The sequence below is a fragment of the Chionomys nivalis genome, chromosome 1 (genome assembly GCF_950005125.1).
Source record: "Chionomys nivalis chromosome 1, mChiNiv1.1, whole genome shotgun sequence".
NCBI classification, from domain to species: Eukaryota; Metazoa; Chordata; class Mammalia; order Rodentia; family Cricetidae; genus Chionomys; species Chionomys nivalis.
In genome coordinates this window covers 164,547,333-164,571,550 of record NC_080086.1, presented here as the reverse complement: position 1 = coordinate 164,571,550, position 24,218 = coordinate 164,547,333, and the positions used below count along the sequence as shown (strand labels likewise).

Here is a 24,218-nt window from a genome sequence, read left to right as displayed (position 1 = left end):
CAGAGATCTGCCTGCCTCTTCCTCCCGAGTGCTGGGATTAAAGGCGTGCGCCACCACCGCCAGGCTTCTACTGTGTCTTTTTTAAAAGTACACAACTGTAACCAGGTGGTGGCGGCGGTGTATTCCTTTAATTCCAGCACTTGGGAGGCAGAGAAAAGTGGATCTCTGTGAGTTTGAGGCCAGCCTGGACTACAGAGCGAATTCCAGGACAGACGCCAAAGCTACAGAGAAATCCTGTCTTGGGGGAAAAAAGGACACAACTGTGATGTGTTAGGGTCCTGACAGGAAACAGATGGAATAAGGCTGAGAAGAGTTAAAAGGGATGTGTGAAGGTTTGGGAAGAATTAAGTGATGTCAAGCAATAAGCTAACAACAGTGGGAGGTACTACTTCCTTAGGCTTGAGAAGCAATGGCTCCTAAGGATGACAGCCACAGCTGAACCCCAGCCCATAGATGTCCAGGAAGAGGGCAACATCTACCGCCTACTACTGTCAACTTGTTCTTCCTTTTAAACTGCACGTGAACCAATGGTCCTAATGCCTTTAGCTAACCCAATACAAAACTTGGCCTGTATAGGTCTCCTTGCTCTCCAAATTTATTCCGCCACATCTGCTTCTGCATCTTCTAGTTCCTTCTTAGTCCTCTATCTTCTCCTTGTCTGCCTCAATTCAAGCACTAATAACCCTCTTTTTTCTGATAAAAATTATTTACCCGCAATTCTTTACTACAATGCTGAAGATATACAATACAGATTTTTCAGAAGCTGCTAGGTAGTTGTGGCACACACCTTTAATTCCAGCTGTAGGGAGGCAGAGGCAGGCAGATCTCTGTGTGTTCGAGGCCAGCCTGGTCTACAAGAGCTAGCTAGGCCCAGGACAGACTCTAAAACTACAGAGAAACCCTGTTTCAAAAAACAAAACAAAAAAGAATTTTGAGAAGCCAATACCAGAAGAATAAAGAGAAACTGAGCCAGTAACGGGAACATATAAATTTAATGTTACTAAGTACAAGTTCCTATGCTGTTTTTAGAAGTCACATGAAGGTTAAATGCCTTAAGTATCTTAAAATTCAATCTTCCTTGTACATAGAAAGGAATTTTAACTTTTAGTATTTCTTTCTAGTACCAATCCCAATGAAACCAATTTACTAAACTAGTTTAGCATTTCAGGAAAATGGATAATTAAAAAATTTTTGACTGAATAGTTCATAGAAGAAATTATATTTATGCAATTGCATGATATTTCTGATATTATAAATAATAATTTGTATTCACAAATAAATATTTTGCTCTAGTCAAAATAATCCCAGCACTCAGGAGGCAGAGGCAGGCAGATCTCTGTGAGTTCAAAGCCAACCTGGTCTACAAGAGCTAGTTCCAGGACACACTCCAAAGCTACAAAGAAACCCTGTCTCGAAAAACCAAAAAGAGAGAAAAAAAAAAAAAAAGAAAGGAAAAGAAAAAAAGTGTAGAAATAATAGACTACTGAACCAGATGGTGGTGGCAGACCTTTAATCCCAGCACTCGGGAGGCAGAGATAGGTAGATCTCTACAAATTTGAGGCCAGCCTGGTCTACAGAGTGAGTTTCAGGACAGCTAGAGCTACACAGAGAAAGCCTGTGTCAAAAAAACTAAAAGGAAAGAAATATATATTACTAAAATTATAATTTTTACCTGATTTAAAAAATATGACAGCTTCACAAATTTGCATGTCCTCTTTGTGTCGGGCCACGCCAATCCTCTCTGTATTGTTCAATCGCAGTGTAAGTGCTACAGAAGCAAGTGCTGGGATTAAAGGTGTGGCCATGTACAATGAATCAGATGTTCACCTTCTACAATTTTGTGGAGGGGAAAGAAACCAGTGCACTTTTGAACTATAAACAAGTTAATTTAGGCTAATTTGTTATGTACAGAATTTTTTCTTTTTTTCTTGTGGTACTGGGGATTGAACCCAGGACCTTACAAATACTAAACAAGTGCTCTACCCTTTTTTTTTTTTTCTTTTTTTTTTTTTTTTGGTTTTTCGAGACAGGGTTTCTCTGTGGTTTTGGAGCCTGTCCTGGAACTAGCTCTTGTAGACCAGGCTGGCCTTGAACTCACAGAGATCCGCCTGCCTCTGCCTCCCGAGTGCTGGGATTAAAGGCGTGCGCCACCACCGCCCGGCTACCCTTTTGTTTTTATTTTGAAAGGGGGAACACACACACACTATCTCTCTCTCTCTCTCTCTCTCTCTCTCTCTCTCTCTCTCTCTCTCTCTCGGGTTTTTTTTTTTTTTTTTGGCAGGGTTTTTCTTTGTAGCCCTGGCTGTCTTGGAACTCACTCTGTAGACCAGGCTGGCCTAAGAGAGCTGCCTGTCTCTGCCTCCGAAGTGCTGGGACTAAAGCGTGTGCCACCACTGCCCAGCTGTCTTTCTTATATTTTCTTCCTTTTTTGGTTTTTTTCTTTTCTTTTCTTGTTGGGACCAATTGAGTCCTGGCCTTCAGCTGCTCTTCCCTATCTAGAGCCTTCTAATTGAAGTTACTAAAAGCTGTGCCTTACCTAGAGGATGAGAGGATGGGATTTTCACCTGTTGGCCATTGACGGCTGTGTATTTAAGCCTCCATGGTGCTATTCCATACTACAAAAAGGAAGAGAAAAAAGAAAGAAAACTAAAACAACACAGGATTTAATAGTGCCTGGGATCTCAGAGAAATATTCCAAAAAAGAAAGATGGGAACTACACTCACTTGTATAGGATTCCTTTAAAGTAATATTTATTCATAGCCCAAAAAATGAAACAAAGCATAAAGCATTCACAAAGGAAAAGGTCTGATTAATAGGAGCCTGTTCTATCGCCATATTGCTTAAAGCAGTTCCAGCTGTATAGTTTGAGGACTAGAAAGATGGATCAATACAAGGGGGTTATTTACCAGGCTTCACACAGTGCTTTCCGCTTGACTGGGACTCACCAGGAGGCTCATCAAGAGGATGACAGGTGTCATTCTCAAGCTCATCACAGGATCCTTTCTCATCATTTTCCACAGCCCCAACATATGGCTCTGGTACCCAAATGGGCTTATCTGTTCCTGGAGGAAAAACACAAACAGCTCCTCTCACCCTAGCCAACAGGGGTGTGGGCTCCTTCCATTGTCCTGTAATAAGGTCTTTCCATCGTACCCATCCTAAGGACTGAGAACTTTTATTCCAATGTCTTTTTTTTTTTAATTTATTTTATTATGTATACAGTATTCTATCTGTGTGTATTCCTGCAGGCCAGAAGAGGGCACCAGACCTCATTACAGATGGTTGTGAGCCACCATGTGGTTGCTGGGAATTGAACTCAGGACCTTTGGAAGAGCAGACAATGCTCTTAACCACTGACCCTATCTCTCCAGCCCCTCCAATGTCTTTCCATGACCGAATAACCCTCACAATCCACAGTTAAAAAATTTAGAATAAATAAAATTGAAGCCAATTGTGTATTGGGAGAATATACTCCCCCCTATTTATTTTTGTGAAATACTGTTTTATTATCATATGCATTCTTTCTACTATTGCTTGTCTAGTAGGGTTATATGGAATGCCTGTAATATGTTTAATAACATTATTTACACAAAAAGTTTGAAATTTTCCACTATTATATGCAGGACCATTATCTGTTTTAATAACATTAGGTAAGCCCATATAAGCAAAAGCCAGCAGGCAATGAGCTATCACATCCTTAATTTTCCCTCCACTATGCAACGAAGCAAAAACTACTTTAGAGCAAGTATCAACTGAAACATGAATATATTTCAGCTTTCCAGCTGAGGGTAGGTGGGTAACATCTATCTGCCAAATGTCATTCAGTTTAAGACCATGAGGATTAACTCCAGCAATGGGTGTATTATGAAAAAGAGCACAGGCGGAACATTATGTGGTAATTTGTAAGGCAGTGGCTCTGGAGAAACCAGTATGGTGCTGCAAAGAAGGAGCATTTAAGTGATTTTTTTTATGGAGTTTAGAAGCCTTTTCTGTTTTTTTTTTTTTGTTTTTGTTTTTGTTTTTTTTTTTTTCTTTTTTGGTTTTTCGAGACAGGGTTTCTCTGTGGTTTTGGAGCCTGTCCTGGAACTAGCTCTTGTAGACCAGGCTGGTCTCGAACTCACCTGCCTCTGCCTCCCGAGTGCTGGGATTAAAGGCGTGCGCCACCACCGCCCGGCTTAGAAGCCTTTTCTTCAGGGCTGGCAAATAATATCCGGGTATATGCCTCTGCGAGTTGATTACCCTTGGCCAGGGGTCCAGGTAATTGAGTATGACCTCTAATATGACTCACAAAAATAGGATCCCATCTGGACCATAATAAATATTGTAGACAGCATAATTGTTGTTGTATAGGGACATTTTTTGTTTTTTCAAGACAGGGTTTCTCTGTAGCTTTGGAGTCTGTCCTGGCACCAGCTCTTGTAGACCAGGTTGGTCTCGAACTCACAGAGATCCGCCTGCCTCTGCCTCCTGAGTGCTGGGATTAAAGGCGTGCGCCACCAGCACCTGGTTTTAATTGTATTTATGTTTGTGTGTGTGAATGTGGGCACCTGGAGTCAATGCTAATTTCCTGAGTTGGTTTGTGCCTTCCCCTCTTCCCCTGTTGGTCTGGGGATTGAACTCAGGCTGTTACCCTTGCACAACAAGCACTTTTACCCACCTTCAACACATGTTCCTATCAGCTCAGGCGGGCCTTTGATTCAGAACAATGCCAGACCACTTTGGATTTTTTTTTTTTTTTTGTTGTTGTTGTTGTTCCTCTTGCCTCAGTCTCCCAAGTAGCTGGGATTAGAGGTGGATACCACCACACAGATGGTAATTTCTCTTATTTCTTTCTTCCTTCCAAGGCAAGTTCACTGTAGCCTGGATTGGCGGACTCACTATGAGACCAAGGCTGGCTTTGAATTTCTGATCGTCTTGCTTCCTCTTTTTAAGTGCCACAGACATTTGTCACCAGGATTGGCTTTTTTTTTTCTTGAGGGACAGGGAGAGAAGGGGGTTTGTGGATTCTCAACAACAATTGTCATTGAACTCCTAGAAGAGTGAAGAAACATGTATACTTCAAAACCCCCAAAATGTAAGTAGCTAACATTAAGGAGTGAGGATAACCTGAAACCTGATTTCTTGGGAGTAGCAGAATAAAAAATTATCTAATACTGCAACAGAATAAACATTTTTCCAGATGAACAAAAATGGAATTTACTAGCAGTCGAAAACAAAAGCAAACTTTGAAGCAGGGGAGGTAAAAGTCCTGCAGGTCAGAGTATAGTGTCTTCTACCCTTACAACTCTCGGATACGGGGCGAAAGCTAGTGTAGATCGCAGCGTGAGCCTGGAAGTGTTTCAGTGACAGTTGATTAGAAACATAGTCCTGCTGAGCTGGAATCTCAGCACTTGACAGATGGAGGCAGCATGACCATTTCAAGGCTATTCTCCAGTACACAGCAAGTTTAAGGTCAGCCTGGACCCTGTCTTACAAAATTCAAAAGCAGTTAGACATAGTATTGAACAGCTCTAATCCCAGGACCTGGGATGCAAAGGCAGGTGGATCTCTGTGAGTTTGAGGGAAGCCTGGTCTAGTGGGTTCCAGGCCATCCAGGGCTACAAAGTGAGACCCTACTTTAAACTAACCAGTCAACCAACAAAATCAAAAGAGCAACTCTCCCAACCCCAAACCAAACAAGGCAGTGTTGTGTGTTCAGTTTCTGGGCAGCGGTTTGCAGAACCTAAAGAAATCTTCGAACGAAAGCAAATGATCCCGAATGGAAAGGCCGAGGTGTCGGAGGGGATGAAAAGGAAAGTGACGATGTGGCCACTGAATATATAAAGCACAACAATAGAGGGTGGATGCAGATTAATGACAGAAGGCATGTTCAGCACGCTCAAGACCCTGGATTTGGGGCAGTAAGATGGCTCAACTTGCCACCAAGCCTGCCAAGTTTTGATTCCTGGGATTCACAAGGTTGTATAGAATCAGCTCTGAAACTGTCCTGATCCCTACACTGTAGCACACAAAATAATTTTTTTGTTTGTTTGTTTGAGACAGGGTTTCTCTGACGCTTTGGAGCCAGTCCTGGAACTAGCTCTTGTAGACCAGGCTGACCCTTAGATCCACCTGCTTCTGCCTCCCGAGTGCTGGGATGAAAGGCGTGTGTCACCACTGCCCGGCAATTTTTTTTTTTTAATTGGATTTAACCCTACAAACCAAAACACCTGGTAATAAGGCATAGGCAGGCAGATCTCTTTGAGTTTGGTCTAAGTTAGTTCCAGGCTAGTCACAGTTACATGGTGAGGTCATCTCAAAAAAAAAAAAAAAAACACTAAAATCCCCTTAAACAATTACTCAGTCTTTTAGTGCTTTTTCTAAGAATTCATTTCTCAGGATAATACTGTTCATAATAGTGCATTTCTCTAGAATATATTTAATTTGTTTTCTACCATCTTACATCGATTTCCTTTTTTTTTTTTTTTCTTTTTTTTTGGTTTTTCGAGACAGGGTTTCTCTGTGGTTTTGGAGCCTGTCCTGGAACTAGCTCTTGTAGACCAGGCTGGTCTCGAACTCACAGAGATTCGCCTGCCTCTGCCTCCCGAGTGCTGGGATTAAAGGCGTGCGCCACCACCGCCCGGCTCGATTTCCTTCTTAAAGACATTTTTATGCATGAGTGTTTTACCTCAGTGTATGTATGTCCATGTATGTATTCATGGCGCCTTTAGAGGCCAGAAGACAATATCAGATCTTCTGGCATTGGAGTTAGAGGGTTATGAGCTGCCATGTGGTTGATGGGAAGTGAGAACTTGGGTCCTCTGCAGCCAATGCTTTTAATCTCTAAGGCTCTCTTCAGCCCTTTTTGTACAACAATTTTCAAAATCTGCAAGTATTTGTTTGGAATTGTTTAGAATTTAGCGTTTTTGAACCGGACATTGTGGCACATGCCTAACCCTAGTGTAGCTGAGGCAAGTTTCAGGGCAGTTTGATTGAGCTACACAGTGTAAGGAATAAGTCATTTGGTCCACTGTCAGCATGAGCTGCATTTAGATAAAGCTTGTTATGGAATCAGGGGTAAGCAGGAGGCCCTGGGCTCTTGTATTCTCTAATTGGCAGCTGGCTGCCTGTCTGGTCCCTCTTGATTGATCCCAGGGTTGAAAAGTTACAGTACGTTACCCGAGTGGGCTCACAAATCAGAAGAGGAAATCTTGGTCGCCCAGACATTCACTAATTGTTTTGTGTCTTGAACTAAAAGGGTGAGGAATTTGAGGAAGGGGCATTAGAATCTGGGAAGATTTTTATGTCCCTAAAAAACACAGCCACCTGCTTCTGCCTGCTGGGATTAAAGGCGTGCGCCACCACCGCAGGCAATAATTGCTTTTTTATTTCCAAATTACTGAAGATAGCATTACTATAGTTTCTATTGGTCCATACTGGACTTAATTTGCTGAATGTGTGTGCAATTGTAATGAAACTGAAAAAAAAACAAACAAGCAAAATAACCATTTCCCTCCCAAGTATCTAGAAAGTAGTGACGTTTCACTTTTTTTTTTTTTTTTTTGGCCAGTTTGTAAAACCAGCACGCAGTCGTGGCCTAGGTATTTTCCGTTGGCTCACTTGGGCCTCACGAGAATGAGTTGTTCTGTCACCCCACCAGGCTCTGAGATTAAGAAATCAGCTATCGCAGTTAGCAAGAGTGCAGGGCGCCCAGCCTGCCAGGGAGCTACGAGGCTGTCCAGAGGGCCCTGCCGCCGACGCGCCGCTGTGCAATACGGCCTGCCCCAGTTCTCACTTGCAGACTCGAATTTAGACTAGCAGCTTTCAGTTGTCCTGAACGTAGCAATAGGGTCGGGGGGCCTGCTCTCCAGTGTGCTGATTTTGCGTGTTATTTCCTGAACCTGACGTGTCCCCGCTAGGACACAGATAAGGAAGGGGCAGTGGCAAAAAGCCGGAGGAAAAGGTTAGGCGTCCTCGGCTCGGCCCGGGCCCTCCAACGGGTTCGCGACACTGGCAGCGTCCGTCCGGAGAGCACCAACCCTGAGAACTTCGGCCGAACTACTTACTCCGACTCGCTCTAAGCTCGGCATTTGCTAATTTGGGGCTGGGCCGCCAGCGCAGCCAGCAGAGAGGGCCTACATGCCATCCTGCAGTCTGCAGCACAGGACCTGGTCCCCGCGGCCCAGCCAGCTCTAGGGTGGGCGAAAGAGCAACGCTCTCGCGAGACCTGGGCTCGAAGGGGCGGGGCCAGGGCGCGTGCACGCGCCCAGCGGCCGTTAGGGCGGACCTCTTCGCGGGAGGGGCAGGGCGGGGCGAAGCCAGCTGCATGACGATTGGCTGAAACCTCACGGGAAACGACTGGGCGCGAGCGACGTGCGCGCTCCCGTCGCTGTGGCGGCGGTGGCGAGCGGCGTCAGAGATCGCTAGGGGGGGTTGACGGCTTCTGGCGGGTGTCGGTGTCGGGAGGCGGCGGGAGTCGGCCTAAGCCCGTGTCGCGCCTGTCTCAGGAACCTGACGGAGAGCGAGGACGCGAGGGCTTGCTCTCAAGGGTGCTGCCACCTTCCGCGTCCACGCCGTCGTGAGGAGCGCAGCCCAGACACTCCCGCGACCCCTCCGTCTCCCCACTCGCAGGCCTCGAGGCCGCGGCGGCCACCGAGACAGCGCCGCACCTCCCCCACCCCTTCCCCTCGTACCCCCCGCCCGCCAGGGCCCGCTCGGCGCCCCACCCCCGTCCGCTCAGTCGCCCGCCCGCCCGCTCCGCCGCCGCCGCCATGTCGGCGCAGGCCCAGATGCGCGCGATGCTGGACCAGCTAATGGGCACCTCCCGGGACGGTAAGTCGCTGCCAGAGCCCTGGGGGTGGGGGAGGGGACGCGGCCGGTGAGGGGGGAAGGCCTCCGGGGGAGCACCGGGGCGCGCGCGTGCGGTGGAGTAAGGGGGCTCCCAGATTGGTAACACGAGGTCCCGGGCTCCCATCCAGGCCAATCAGGGCTCGGCAGGCGGGCTTGGGGGCGGTGTCCGTGCGGATTGGCGGGAATGGCTGCCAATGGGGCGAGGCGGGGCCTGGACGCAGAAAGGAGAGTTTGTGCTTTTTTTTTTTTTTTTTTTTTTTTTTTTTTTTTGCTATTGACTTGGCCGGGTGTGGAAGCCCGCAAGGCTGTCTTGCCTAGTGGGGCGGTCGGTTTTGACTGTCCACCGGGGACCGGCGGAGCGCTAAGGCCTCCGCCCCCAGCTCTAGCTTTTTCACCCTGGGCTTTCGGAAAGATTACCCCTCCTCGCCGTCCTTAGAGTGTGCAGAGAAGCACCCCCTCCCCCGAGTCTCCGAAACCTTTACTAAAACCCCCAGTTCCAGGGACGCCTCGTCGAGCCCTACAGAATCAACTCTTTTTTCCTTTTTCTCTTTTTGGTGGAAAATCTGACCCAAACCATGGTTTCTTAAGGTGGGCGTGTTTGACCCCGTTTTGTAAGTAGGAAAGTGTTTAGGCCTATTTTTCCCGAGAGACTTCCATTTTGTTAGACAACTTAATAGAAGCTTTCTTAGTAAATATTGACAGATTTTACGTGTGCCCTTAACACAGCTACTTTGGAAATCTGATGCCTACCGAAGTAGAATTGAAGGAAACAAAGGGCTTTTAAAAATGCAGTTAGGTTAGAATTTTTATATTGCGTTATCTACGCATTGAATTATTCTTTGTTTTAGATAATTTCTAAAGTGATGAAATGTTGCTTTTGGGGGATAATTAGTATTGTACTTTAAAAAATGTCAAAGTTCAGTACTTACTTAAAAACCAATCCAAAGCCAAATTTTGATAGTGCACGCCTTTAATCCCAGCACTGAGGAGGCAGAGACAGGCAGGTCCCTGTGAGTTCAAGGCCAGCCTGGTCTACAGAGCAAGTTCCAGGACAGGATCCAAAGCTACAGAGAAATGCTGTCTTGAAACCTCCCCTCAAAAAAAAAAAAAAATTAAAAGCGGGATGATGGTGTTATACACCTTTAATCCCAGCACTCGGGAGGCAGAGGCAGGCGGATTTCTGTGAGTTCGAGGCCAACCTGGTCTACAAGAGCTAGTTCCAGGACAGGCTCCAAAGCTACAGAGAAATCCTGCCTCAAAAAGCAAAACAAACAAAAAACCAATCGAAATCATGACTTCTAAAAACTCGTTTGGGCAAATTTTTTAGCAATCAAAAATATATTTTGATAAGTTGTTCAACTTACCAGAAAACATACATATATAGGGCTGGAGAGATGGCTCAGTGGTTAAGAGCATTGACTGTTCTTCCAGAGGACCTGAGTTCAATTCCCAGCAACCACATGGTGGCTCACAACCATCTGTAATGAGATTTGGCGCCCTCTTCTGGCCTGCAGGCATACAGAATGTTGTGTACATAATAAATAAAAATCTTAAAAAAAAAGAAAACATATATATATATATATACATTTAGCTTAGTTGTAAATCATGTTGAGTGCTCTGCCGCAAAATACGGAAGAAGATAAAACCTATTTCAAATCTTTTTTAGCAATACTGACACTGCTTTCAGTGAATGGTTAAGTTTTAATAAAACTCACTGGGAACTTTTCCTACTAGAACATTAAGATGAATGAGGTGGATAACAGATTTATTCTATATAGAAGAGGAAATAATTGGAAAGTAAGAATTATTTCTGTTTAGTAAGTAATCCCTTGAAAATTAACGTTAATTACAAACACCACTGGAATAACCTAACTTCATATTTGGGTAAGAATGCTTATAATTGCAGCATGTCTTAACATCGTAACCTTTATCTTTTCCATCCAGAGCGAGGGTGTTTAGAAGGGGCTTCATGTAGGATCTTAACAATTCATCTTTGTAATAACATTTTAGAAACTTTGAGGCTTACTTTTTGCAGTCCTTTTTAATTTGGATGGATGCCATTATTGGTATCTTTTGCATAGATAGGATTCCCTTATATTACTCCAGAGGGTAGTTGGAGCAAGGCAACTATGAACTATCAAGGTAACAATTCTCTGATAACAGCCCCTCTAGCATTGCAAAACTGAATACAATATGTATGTATATGTATAAATTTGTTTCTGTGTAGTACTGGCAGGAAGCTGGATTATTAAAATTCATTGTATTTAGATTTACATTTGTGTCTCTGTCCCTGGATATCTTTTCAATTCTCCAGACCAGTTGAACTTATAGATGAACTCATGTTTATGAGTAAACAATAGTATTTAGTTGAAATGATTCCATTTTCAGTGCTGTATTGATTCAGAAGAAGCATCAATTTTGGCCTGGTGGGAAACTGAGGCAGGAGGGTTTCAGTGAGTTCAAGGCTAGCCTAGGCTACCTAGTTACAATCTAGTCCCAATTAGGACAGAACCCTGCTTGAATAACAACAAAAAAGGAGCAAACTATATGTATGAAAAAGTGGGAAGAAATGATTGAATATTTAGCCAGGTATGGTAGTATAGTGAGACCATAACTCAGTAAAACAAAAAAGACTTTTTAGATACCCCTGTTCTTTCATACATGCAGGATAATATATTACATTTCCTTTTTATCACATATTTAATAAATATGTAGTTCATGATTTTGTTTTTGTCATACAATAAACTTAAAGTTATCTAAGGATAGGGAAGTATAGGGATATTCAATGGGAACTATATCACTGAATATACCATGTAATTTGAACCATTTAGTGGAAAATCTTGTGTTACATACACAGACAGCTTATCAAAAATGCTGTTTGTGTGTTTGGTCTGGGGACCCAGAAAGTTGAAGAGAGATGGAAAGGTAGGTGAGGGTGGGTGGGTATTTAAAGGCGCTTTGGTTTTGTTTGTCCCTGTAGAGGAACTATAAACAAGCAGTTGCGTAGTGGTACCTAAGGTGGCAGTTACCCCTTATCCTTTAGTTTGGAATTTGTGAAGGAATTTGAAATGGTAAAGGAATCCTGTTTCTCTGGGAAAATGTTGCTCCCTCTTTGCAAAGATTTCTTCCCTCTCACTTTTCTAAAAGAGTTTTTAATTTCATTTTAACTCTTAGTTAAGTTCATCTTCAGTTACTTAAATCAGCTAATCACTTAGGTGACTCAAACCTTATTAGCATATCAGGAATAGGAGTTATGGTGGTAGTAAAATAGATGACTTGGATTACTGGGCACTTCAAGAAAGGATAGTCCTTGGTGAGTCGGGGGGTTTGAACAGTCAGAAGGGCAGCATGGTGGCATTGGGAGGTTGGGCAGGGGGATGACCAGGAGGTGGGAAAGAAATGCATAAGGGAGATGGGAGGGCCAAAGACAAACTTTGCCTTCTTTGCAATTTTGCCTAGGGCCCTGGTGGTGGCAACCGCCTGTGTGCCACTGAAAATCGTGCCGATGCCTGGCATACTGCATAAATGGAAGCAGGGTACCGCGTGAGTTGAAACATTGGTCACACTATATAAAGTTTGTATATGTGAATCAGTGTAACTCAAACCCATGTAACTGGGGGTCTGTCTATATTTGGAATTTTCTAATAATACATTATAAGTTAAGGAAAAGAACTCTGGGCTGAGACTCAGGAGACCTGGTTTCTAATTAGAAGCTTGGGTAAGTCACATAACCTTTTTCCTTCAAGTTAAATACATAATTTGTTACATGGAAAGCCATATAATTTCCTATGTTAACACTAAAAAATGTTGAATAAATATTTTTTTTGAAAAAGTCACAAGCGGATACCATTACTAATATTTTACCTTAAGTTTAAGATTACATTTTAAAAATCTCATTTTTAGAAAAGAGAGATAATTTGCTTTCCCTGAACTTATTCCAGATGCTAGCAGGAGGGACCACATAGGAAATTTAAAGGAACATTTTGAGAGTTGTTTTGTGGCAGTTGAGAGAAAACAGTCCAGTGCCCTCAACAGACCATAGTCATTTTGACCAGATAGAATTAATTGCAAGAATGTCCCTTGGCATAAAGTTTCTTTGTGAGCACAGAGTTTGGTTATAAGACTCTGGCCATGATTCCAGATGACAACTAAACAAAATTGAGGTGGACTGGAGTACCACCCACACCCCCAGTGATAGAGCTCAAACTCTGGGCCTTGCACATGCTAGGGAAGCTCTGAACCACTGAACTGTACCCTTGGGCCTAGGACCTGGACCTAGATTACATCCTAAATGTAGAAGTGTGAAGTTACAGAAGGTTATTCTGAAGGTACCATGTTTTAAAATTGATTTAAATGGGAGCACAAACCATTTCTGAAAAGTTAAAATGAACCAGGAATGGTGAGGTATATATATAGTATAGATCTATAGTATAGAAACAGAATTGTGTGGTATCATCCATAATGATGGACTGTTTTGATCAGACTAAAGTTGCCTTCAGCTGGGGATGTATCTCAGTGGTGGAGTACTTTCTTAGCATGTGCAACAATCCTCCCCTGGGGGACAAAGGGTGCTCCAGTGGCTCTGTAACTCCAGCGGGGCTCTCCTGTCAAGTCAGTGTTCTTGGCGTAGAAGATCATGATTGCTGTGCATGGGGCCCTCCTCTGATCCCAGCATTTGGGAGGCGGAAGCAAGAGGATCAGGAGTGCTCCAGACTCAGGTACATACTTAGTTTGAGGCTACCCCAGGCTTCATGAGACACCATCTCAGAAAACCGAATCAGCATAGCACCAAAAACATATAAAAAATATTAGATAATTTTAGCTATTTGAGGTAGTAATTTTATTGAGCTGTATGATAATACTTCAGTTAATACAGGATGTTAATCTTAACTGCTATTCAGTTATATAATGTGTGATAACATAAAATTGAAAGGATAGTCATTTTAGGTAATATGCTTTGGAAAGTGCTGTGCAGAAAGTAACTTACCTGTTCTTAACACAAACTTAATAATACTTAACTAATGGATCTACATCTGTGTCAATAGAACAGTACCTTTGCAAAATTATTGAATCAAAGATTTGTAGTGTCTTCTGTGGGTTATCTTCATTGTAAAATCATCTTTATTGTAATATGAGTTTCTCTTGTCATCAACACACATACTCTTAATTATTTTCTCATCTTAATGAATCATATCTTGGTCAGTTGTAAGCCATCCTTTTATCATACTTGGTTCATTTCATTTAAGTAAAAGAGGTACAGCCTTTACTGTCCAAGTTCACATTTAAAAAAACATAATCATAGGATATTTCATAGTCTAGAGCATGTTCTGTTTTTTTTTTTTTGTTTTTTTTTTTTTTTGTTTTTTTTTTTTTGGATTTTTCGAGACAGGGTTTCTCTGTAGTTTTTTTTTTGGTTCCTGTCCTGGAACTAGCTCTTGTAGACCAGGGCTGGCCTTGAACTCACAGGGATCTGCCTGCCTCTGCCTCCCGAGTGCTGGGATTAAAGGTGTGCGCCACCACTGCCCAGCAGCATGTTCATTCTTTAACATAAAAAATTTAGTAAACCTGCCGGTTGTGGTGGCGCACGCCGGTAGGATTTGCTGAAGGAGGTAGAGGCAGGAGGATCACAAGTTCGAGGCCAGCCTGGGCTACACATTTAAAGCCGGGCGGTGGTGGCCTGATCTACAAGAGCTAGTTCTGGGACAAGGCACCATAGCAACAGAGAAACCCTGTCTCGAAAAAAAAAAAAAAAAAAAAAGGCCAATTTTCCAGTGTCTGTAACTGATTTTGTCAGGGTTCAGGAATCTCCAAAACAGTGATCAGTTAAAAGTTTCACCCCTCATTTTGCATTTTGAATTCTAAATAATATTTCTATCTACAGAATATCTACAGAAAACAATACAGTCTCACTTTATAGAACTGTTGTCTTGGAACTCTGCAGTTTAGCACTCCTCAAGTAAGCCTATGTTTCTGAGACAATATTTCAGGTAAAAAAAATAAAAGAAAAGAAGAAGAAGAAAGATTATTTTGTGTGTATGTGTAAGCACTGTAGGTGGCAAGTATGTTTTTAGGTAAAGGAGGATGTCAACTAAGGTTAAAAAGTATTTAGAATGGGGACTACAAAAGCAAGTATGTGTTATCATGCTGAGGTTCATTGAATCTTTGTACAGTAATATGCTAAGAGTGAAACCTGAAGTTGCTGAGGGTTCAGACAAGCAATGAAACCAAACATATATAGATGGCTTAACACTAAATGGACTAAGTGACACACGCCTCTGTAATCCCATCACTTGAGAGGCTGAAGCAGGAGTACCTAGAATTCCAGGCTGGGCTACAAAGTGAGAGAGCCTGTCACAAACAAAAAGCAAAATCCCCCGTCCCCCAAAAGGTGAACTTGTAAACCTGGAAGGATTACGTTTTTAATCCTCTACCACTTGGGAGGCTGAAGCAGGAAGATGGTGAGAGGTTAGCTTAGGTTACAAAAAAAAAAAAATTTAAAAAGATGCTTGAAGTAGGTCAGTGCTGAATTTGAGGAAACATAAACAGTTCTGCTCACCCTAATCAGTATATGAAGAAATTGTAGGCAAGAAGATGAAAGAAGTTAGAACATCTTTTTTTTTTTTTTTTTTTTTTTTTTTGGTTTTTTCGAGACAGGGTTTCTCTGTGGCTTTGGAGCCTGTCCTGGAACTAGCTCTTGTAGACCAGGCTGGTCTCGAACTCACAGAGATCCGCCTGCCTCTGCCTCCCAAGTGCTGGGATTAAAGGCGTGCGCCACCACCGCCCGGCAGAACATCTTGTTGGAGAAAAAAATGAGGGAGAGAATTCTGCAGGGTAAGTTTCTGATAGGAATCTTACCACTTTAACACCCTAGCCCTGGCCTCCCTCACACACACAAAAAAAATCTGTTCCTTTTTTGGTATGCGTGGGTATGTGTCTGTGCTTGCAGGTATGTATGTGTAGAGGTCAGAGAACAACAGCTTCTGGTGTTGCCACCAGGACCACTGACCTGTCTGTGTCTCTCTAGACAGTTTGGCATTTACAAGTGTGTACCACTATGGATAACTTTGGTTTACATGGGTTCTAGGGATCAAACTTGTGCTTGAAGAAAAGCACTTTAGCAATTAAGTTATTGCTCCAGCTGTTTGTTTTATACTGGTCTTGAAACTCCTAAGACACAAGCAATCCTCTAACCTTAGCTTCCCAAATAGCTGGGACTACAGGCATGTGCCATTCATTGTTCTACTCCTGTTCTTTTGGGTTTAAATGATAATAATTTACTAGTGACTGCTTGGGTAGAAATGGGAAAGCAAGTCTAAAATAGATTAATTTCGTAGTATTATTGAGGATATAGAGGAAAGTAATATTTTATTATTTTTTTAAAATATTTATTATGGATACAATATTCTGTCTGCAGGTCAGAAGAGGTCACCAGACCTCATTATAGATGGTTGTGAGCCACCATGTGGTTGCTGGGATTTGAACTCAGGACCTTTGGAAGAGCAGGCAATGCTCTTAACCACTGAGCCATCTCTCCAGCCCGAAAATAATATTTTTTTTTAAATATTTATTTATTTATTATGTATACAATATTCTGTCTGTATGCCTGCAGACCAGAAGAGGGCACCAGACCCCATTATAGATGGTTGTCAGCCACCATGTGGTTGCTGGGAATTGAACTCAGGACCTTTGGAAGAGCAGGCAATGCTCTTAACCGCTGAGCCATCTCTCCAGCCCCCCCGAAAATAATTTTTTTTTTTTTTAAATTTTTTTTTTTATGGTTTATTTAGCTTTATTTTATGTGCATTGGTGTGAAGGTGTCAGATCCCCTGGAACTGGATTTTCAGGCAGTTGTGAGCTGCCATGTGGGCGCTGGGATTTGAACCCGGGTCCTCAGGAAGAGCAGTCAGTGCTCTTAACCGCTGAGCCATCTCTCCAGCCCCCGAAAATAATATTTTAAAAATTAAAATTTACATCATGGTTTTGGTTTAGCTGAATAACTTAACAAGTCAAAAGCATCAGAAAGGCCGGGCGGTGGTGGCGCACGCCTTTAATCCCAGCACTTGGGAGGCAGAGGCAGGTGGATCTCTGTGAGTTTGAGACCAGCCTGGTCTACAAGAGCTAGTTCCAGGACAGGCTCCAAAACCACAGAGAAACCCTGTCTCGAAAAAAAAAAAGAAAAAAAAAAAAAGAAAAAAGCATCAGAAAGTGACATACAGCTCAGTCAATTGATTAAATGTTATATTTTATTTCTTAACATTGATCAGAAAAAGAACTTAATTTCTTTTTTTGTAGAAAACACTATTGACCCATATTTTTTAATTTAGTTGTGAACCATGTACAACTGATGTTTGACCTATTTGACTCATCGTGAAAAGAATTTAACCAGCTGCCCTTGCTGAATCTTTTGTCCTGTCTCAAGAATATGGTAAATTGTTTTTATTTTCTTGAGACCTCATTTCTGTAGGCCTCAATTTTATATTTTAAACTATTCAACACTTGGCTTCTGAGTAGGGAGGGTGGATAGTTATGGAGGATGCATATTGTATCAAGTTTTGTACTGTAGACTGTCATGCTGTTTATATATTATGCCCTTTGCTGTTAGTGCCTAAAGATGTTTTAAATATTTATTTTTAGAAGTATGAATTCTTATAACCCTCGGCAAGCGCTTTACAAATAAACACTCATTTCCCAGATATAGTGGCTCATACCTGTAATCCTGCCTAGTGGGAGGCTGGGCAGAAGAATTTCTGTGTTTGAGGTCAATCTGGGCTACAGAGTGAGACTGTCTCAAACTCCAAACCCCGCAAATCAAAAACATTTGTTGGCTACTGTTCTAGGTCGCAGACTAGCCACAGTTACATACACAGTTAACTCCCCCCCTCCACACACACACATAGTTTCTTTTGGTAGCTCTAGTTTGCTCTGACGAATAAGCTGTCCTTGAACTCATAGAGATCCTCTTGCCTCTTTAAAGGCACAGGCCGCCACCCCCCAGCTCAAATTCTTATTCTTGAGGCGGGGCCAGAAATCTATGTTTAAGTTTTTGTTTTTGTTTTTTTTGAGACTTGAGTTTGTGTGGCCTTGGGACTCCTTATGTAAACTAGACTGGTCTGGAACAGAGATCCAACTCTCCCTGAGTACTGAGATTAAAGGCATGCGATACCATGCCTGGCTCTTACAGTCTTTGTTTTTTCAAAAAAGATTTTATTTATTATGTATACAGTGTTCTGTATGTATGCCTACGTGCCAGAAGAGGTCACTAGATCTCACTATAGATGGTTGTGAGCCTCCATGTGGTTGCTGGAATTGAACTCATGACTCTTTGAAGAGCAGCCATTGCTCTTAACCTCTGAGTCATCTGTCCAGCCTCTAAAAGAAAAGTTTTTTGTTTTTCAAGACAAGGTTTCTCTGTAGCATTGGAACCTGTCCTGGAACTAGCTCTTGTAGACCAGGCTGGCCTCAAACTTACAGGCCATCTCCCTCTGCTCTTACAGTTTTGATGTAACTAAAAATTCAAGAAATCCTATTGTAGATAAATATTTCCCACCCTTACTGTTTATGTTTTTGTTTTGTATTAATAATTTTTCTTTTTTCTTTCTGTTTGTTTGTTTTCAAGACAGGTTTTCCCTATGTAGATCTGGCTGTCCTGAAACTAGGCTGGCCTTCAACTCAGAACACTGCACTGCTTGTATTATATTTCATCTCTTGATTTTTGAGGGTTTTTTTTGTTTTGTTTTTGTTTTGTTTTGTTTTTGTTTTTTTCGAGGCAGGGTTTCTCTGTGTAGCTTTGGAGCCTGTCTTGGAACTCGTTCTATAGATCACACTGGCCTCATGCACAGTGATCTGCCTGCCTCTTCCTTCTGAGTGCTGGGATTAAAGGTGTGTGCCATGGCTGGCTAACTGGCTGGATTTATTTATTTGCTTATTTATTTATTTTAAATATTTATTTATTATGTATACAATATTCTGTCTGTATGTTTGCAGGCCAGAAGAGGGCACCAGACCTCATTACAGATGGTTGTGAGCCTCCATGTGGTTGCCGGGAATTGAACTCAGGATCTTTGGGAGAGCAGGCAATGCTCTTAACCACTGAGCCATCTCTCCAGCCCCTTTATTTATTTTTTTAAAGCAAGGTTTTGATGTGCTTACCACATTGGCCTTTATCATCCTCTGTAGTTCCAGGCAGATTTTTAAATTGTGGTACTGATTCTTCAAGCAGTTGACATTACAGGCCTGTGCCTCAAACTCCTGCTTAAGTTAATTATAGAAAGATATTTGTATTGCCATAAAAATAAATACAAATAAAAAGGCATGTTATAATGATAATGATACAGTTGAACTCTTTTTTTTTTTTTTTTGAGACAGAGTTTCACTATGTAGCTCTCACTAGCCTGGAACTCAATACAGAACAGGCTGGCCTCAACACAGAGATCTGCCAGTTTCTGCCTCCCAAGTGCTGGGATTGAGGGAATACATTACCATGCTTAGCTTGTTAGAATTCCATATATTAAAGGTTAGAATTTGTCAGGTATATTAAATAGAATAATATTGCCAATAGAAACTTCTTTGTTGAGTTAATGTTTCTTTCTGTGTGGTGAGTATCTTGTTGACGAAATTGAAAAACACCCCAAACCTTGTGCCAACTCCATATTTTGGAAAACACTGTTCTAGGTATTCATATAAGATGTAAAGTTTAATAAGAAGCCTGAGCTAATAGGCCAATCATTTTATAACTTAAAAAAAATATGTAAAGTTATTTGCCAGTATATATCCAGCATATATCCTGGCCCATGAGTAGGAATGACTAACCAGAAATGACAAACTTTTGAAATGGAGCATTCTCAGTTATCTCTAGGGAGGCCATCTAGACCTGCAGAATGAAATCACTTTATTTAACTTGGCTTCTCAGTTTTTTCTTCAGTGTTTTGGTTCATGAGAGTCACCAGTTCTTAAGATGTTACTAACAGTGGCAATGTGAAATAGGAACACGACAATAGAAACCCCGGGGAGAGCATGATTCTGGTTTATGGAAGGGGACAGAGAGGGACGTTCTTCCTAGGAAAGAGATGATTTATCTAAGGCCCTAGAAACTTAATAGTATGATGAATCTGTGTCACAATTTAATTTGTAGTATTAGAGGAAATATTTATGGCTGGTGGTTTTTTGATACTTGTGTTGTTCTTTGCTTTTAAATTTATTTGTGTATGTATGCCTGTTTGTATGTGCATCATGTGAGCAGTGCCAGAGGAGAGCAGAAAAGGTCATTTGATCCCTTGGAACTGGAGTCACAGGCAGTTGTGACTTGCCTGGTGTGGGTGTGGGAAAACAAGGCTAGGTTTTCTCTTCAGGAGCATTCAAGTTTCTTGAACTTTTGGACCATCTTTCCAGCCCCACAGTAGTGTTTTAATTGATTGTTGGTTGACAAACTTTAGGATATAATTCATTGATAGCAGTAGAATCTCAACTACTTTGCTTGGTGTCCCCCAGTTTGCTTTAGTCTTTGTGTTTTTGTTTTGTTTGAGATAGGGTCTCTGTGTTGTTTAGGCTGCCCTGGAAATCCCTGTATATATAGATCAAGCTAACCTCAAATTCACAAAGACCTGCCTGCCTTTCTCTTCAAGTTAATTCTTTTTTTTTTGGTTTTTCCAGACAGGGTTTCTCTGTGGTTTTGGAGCCTGTCCTAGAACTAGCTCTTGTAGACCAGGCTGGTCTTGAACTCACAGAGATCCGCCTGTCTCTGCCTCCCAAGTGCTGGGATTAAAGGCGTGCACCACCACCGTCCGGCATCAAGTTAATTCTTTTTCCTAGAAATTTGAGGTGTATTTGATTCATTTGTTTGTTTCTCTGTCTCTGTCTCTCTGTCTCTCCCCCAAGCTATCCTTGAATTTAGGTGGTGATTCTGCCTCTGCCTCCTGAGTGCATGGATCATAGGCATGAACCTACCAGTAATCCTAGAAAGACCAAAAATCTAATATGTAAATATTTACAAACATGTATGTTTAACACTCTTTAGTTTTTTTTTTTTTTTTTTATGGTTTTTTGAGACAAGGTTTCTCTGTAGCTTTGGTCCCCGTCTCAGAACTAGCTCTTGTAGACCAGGCTGGCCTGCCTCTGCCTCCTGAGTTCTGGGATTAAAGACGTGCGCCACCACCACCCGGCTTTAGTTTGTTTTTTGGAGACAGGGTTTCTCTGTGTAGTTTTGGTGCATGTGCTGAACTCACTCTGTAAACCAGGCTGTCCTCAAACTCACAGATCCACCTGCCTCTACCTCCTAAGTGCTGGGTGTAAAGGTGTGTGCGGCCACCATCTGGCAACACATTTCCTTTCCTTTCCTTTCCTTTCCTTTCCTTTCCTTTCCTTTCCTTTCCTTTCCTTTCCTTTCCTTTCCTTTCCTTTCCTTTCCTTTCCTTTCCTTTCCTTTCCTTTCCTTTCCTTTCCTTTCCTTTCCTTTCCTTTCCTTTCCTTTCCTCTCTCTCTCTCTCTCTCTCTCTCTCTTTCTTTCTTTCTTTCTTTCTTTTTTCTTATTGGTTTTGGGAGATAGGGTTTCTCTGTGGTTTTGGAGCCTGTCCTGGAACTAGCTCTTGTAGAGCAAACTGGTCTCGAACTCACAGAGATTCGCCTGCCACCACCACCTGGCATGAAAACAAGCACTTACATTAATAAACAAGTAAAACTTTGCATATTTTGGTCATATTATAAAAATAATGGCAGAGTCCCCAGAGACAACCCTTGTGAATGTGATGTACACAATTTTTCTGCTGTCCTATTTTTTAGCTTCAGGGCTCACCTCTTTCCTGATGGCAGTGTTTTTCAATTTATGTCGTCCTCGTCCTTAGGTTGCCACTTGTTTTTCAGTACTCTTTTTTTTCTTCTTCTTTCCTTTGTTGATTTTTGATTTGGGGATGTTTATAGTTATTTCGAACAATTGGGAGCTTGATTGTTTTTTTGAGGCAAGGTCTCAAAAGTAGCCCTGATATCCTGAAGCAGCCTCAGGAGTGCTGGGATTAGAAGTGAGCCCCAGCATACCCAGCTCTTTGGGAATCTTTTTAATGGATAAATCAGCCAATCACATCATCTTTTGGTTCTTTTCAACTATTTCTTTTTTCTTTTTTTTTTGGTTTTTCGAGACAGGGTTTCTCTGTGGTTTTGGAGCCTGTCCTGGAACTAGCTCTTGTAGACCAGGCTGGTCTCGAACTCACAGAGATTCGCCTGCCTCTGCCTCCCAAGTGCTGGGATTAAAGGCGTGCGCCACCACCGCCCGGCTCAACTATTTCTTTAATAGCCTTTAATCCGGATATGCTATACACCCATAATTACAGAAGCTGGGAAGCTAAGTCAGAAGAATCATAAATTCTAGCTAACCTGGTCTACATTGAGAGATTCCTTGTCTCAAAAGAAACTAAAAATGTTAAAAGGTAGCTTGTTGCTTCTAATTTTTATGTAGAAAATTCTAGATAGAAGACACCAAATAATCAGAGTACAAGTGTTGCTGTATCAGAAATGAACTGCAGTTCTGATCAAAAAAGGTTTAGTAGGCTGCAACTTTTGACATATGTGCTTATGTATATTAATTCTGTATAAGCTTATTAAGCAATATTTTGAGACAAGGTTTTACTCTGTAGCTCCTCTGTCTGCTCTAGAACTCCTGTGTAATATCACTGTTCAAGCTAATGGCAGTCCTACTGAGGCTGCAGGCATGAGGCACTATGCCTGGCTGTGTGTTAATCTACTTGTTAGTTTAATTAGGTAACAATTTAGTAATGTGTCTCTTAAATCTGAGAAGTACACTGATAAAAAGCTCTTAAAGTAGATGTCCCCAAGAATATAATGGCACTGATTTTTGTTATTTGGCAAGACCCTTTGCTTTGTATAAATGAGAGAAGAATAGGTTGGATCAGTAGGTGAAATGAAGCTTTGGAATGTAGTTTCTTTTTTTAAAGATTTATTATGTATAGTATTCTGTCAGCATGTAAACCTACAGGCCCGAAGAGGGCACCAGATCTTGTTACAAATGGCTGTGATCCACCATGTGGTTGCTGGGAACTAAACCTCTGGAATAACAGTCAGTGCTTTCAACCACTAAGTAATCTCTCCAAACCCGGAATAGAGTTTCTTTAGAATTTCTGTTCTTAGATTTCCATCATTACTGTTCTGTTAGCGTCTTAAATTTGCTGTAAACCCTTTCTCCAGCTTCTTCTTCTTCTTCTTCTTCTTCTTCTTCTTCTTCTTCTTCTTCTTCTTCTTCTTCTTCTTCTTCTTCTTCTTCTTCTTCTTCTTCTTCTTCTCTTCTCCTCCTCCTCCTCCTCCTCCTCCTCCTCCTCCTCCTCCTCCTCCTCCTCCTCCTCCTCCTCCTCCTCCCCCCCTCCTCCTCCCTCCCCCCTCCTCCACCCCCCCCCCCTCTTCTTCTTCTATTTGATTTTGGTTTTTCCACACAGGGTTTCTCTGTGTAGCCTTGACTGTCCTGGACTTCAGCTCTGTTGACCAGACTGGCCTTGAAGTCGTAGAGACCCGCAGAGGCCTGCCTCTGTGCTCTGAGTGCTGGAATAGAGGCGTGCGCCACTACCTCCTGGCCAGCTTCAGTTTTTTTTTGTGTGTGTGTGTGTGTTTTTTAAGATTTATTTATTTATTAGGCATACGATGTACTGCTGGCAAGGAAGGAAGATGGTTATGAGCCATGTGGTTGCTGGGAATTGAACTCGGGACCTCTGGAAGAGCAGCCAGTGCTCTTAACCGCTGAGACATCTCTCCAGCCCCTCAGCTTCAGTTTTTAAAATAATTTTGTTACATGGGTTTTCATACATAAGTGAGATTTTTAAAGTTTGTAAAATATCAGAAGTCTTTGATCATATACAGCAACATTGAAATTACTAGCTACGCATGGTACATGCTTATAATTCCAGAATTTGGAGCATTAGGGAGGAAAGTGTGTGAGTTTGAGACCAGCCATGGCTGCATAGTTAAACTCTATTTCTAACCCCTATTCTTCCCCACCAACTCCCACAAATATTTACTTTGGTAGTTTTTTTTCCTTCCTTCAGATACAATTATTTGAAAGTTTTTAAGATTGTCAGGAGGATTATGGTTAAAATTATACTAGTAGCTATTAATGATTATTAAAGTGTAGGACTAGCTGGACGGTGGTGGTGGCGCACGCCTTATTAAAGGCACTCTGGAGGCAGAGGCAGGCGGATCTCTGTGAGTTCAAGGCCAGCCTGGTCTACAAAGAGCTAGTTCCGGGACAGGCTCCAAAACCACAGAGAAACCCTGTCTTGCAAAACCAAAAAAAAAAAAAAAAAAGTAAATAAAGTGTAGGACTATATTAATCAAAGCCTTTTCTAAACTGTAAATAGCCTTATGTTTACATTTTCTGAAGAGAGAGTGCTGCTAC

At 42.1% G+C, this 24,218-nt stretch overlaps 1 protein-coding gene and 1 pseudogene across 7 annotated transcripts in view; one reads left to right on the top strand and one right to left on the bottom strand.

Annotated features, from left to right (window-relative positions):
* Positions 1 to 1,679: 1,679 nt before the first annotated feature.
* Positions 1,680 to 1,780, bottom strand: LOC130889649 (U6 spliceosomal RNA; annotated as a pseudogene).
* A 6,590-nt stretch (positions 1,781 to 8,370) lies between these two features.
* Luc7l2 (LUC7 like 2, pre-mRNA splicing factor) overlaps positions 8,371 to 24,218 on the top strand; it is a 60,332-nt gene continuing 44,484 nt past the window's right edge. For 3 of the 7 annotated variants that reach the window (XM_057789399.1, XM_057789390.1, XM_057789393.1), the window contains exon 1: positions 8,371 to 8,812. In XM_057789399.1, the coding sequence (XP_057645382.1) occupies positions 8,752 to 8,812 (61 nt within the window). In that variant the 5' untranslated portion in view covers positions 8,371 to 8,751. Of the gene's footprint in view, positions 8,813 to 12,289; positions 12,374 to 24,218 lie in introns of those variants that run through there. The other 4 variants (XM_057789389.1, XM_057789388.1, XM_057789408.1 and 1 more) reach the window with 3 other exon arrangements.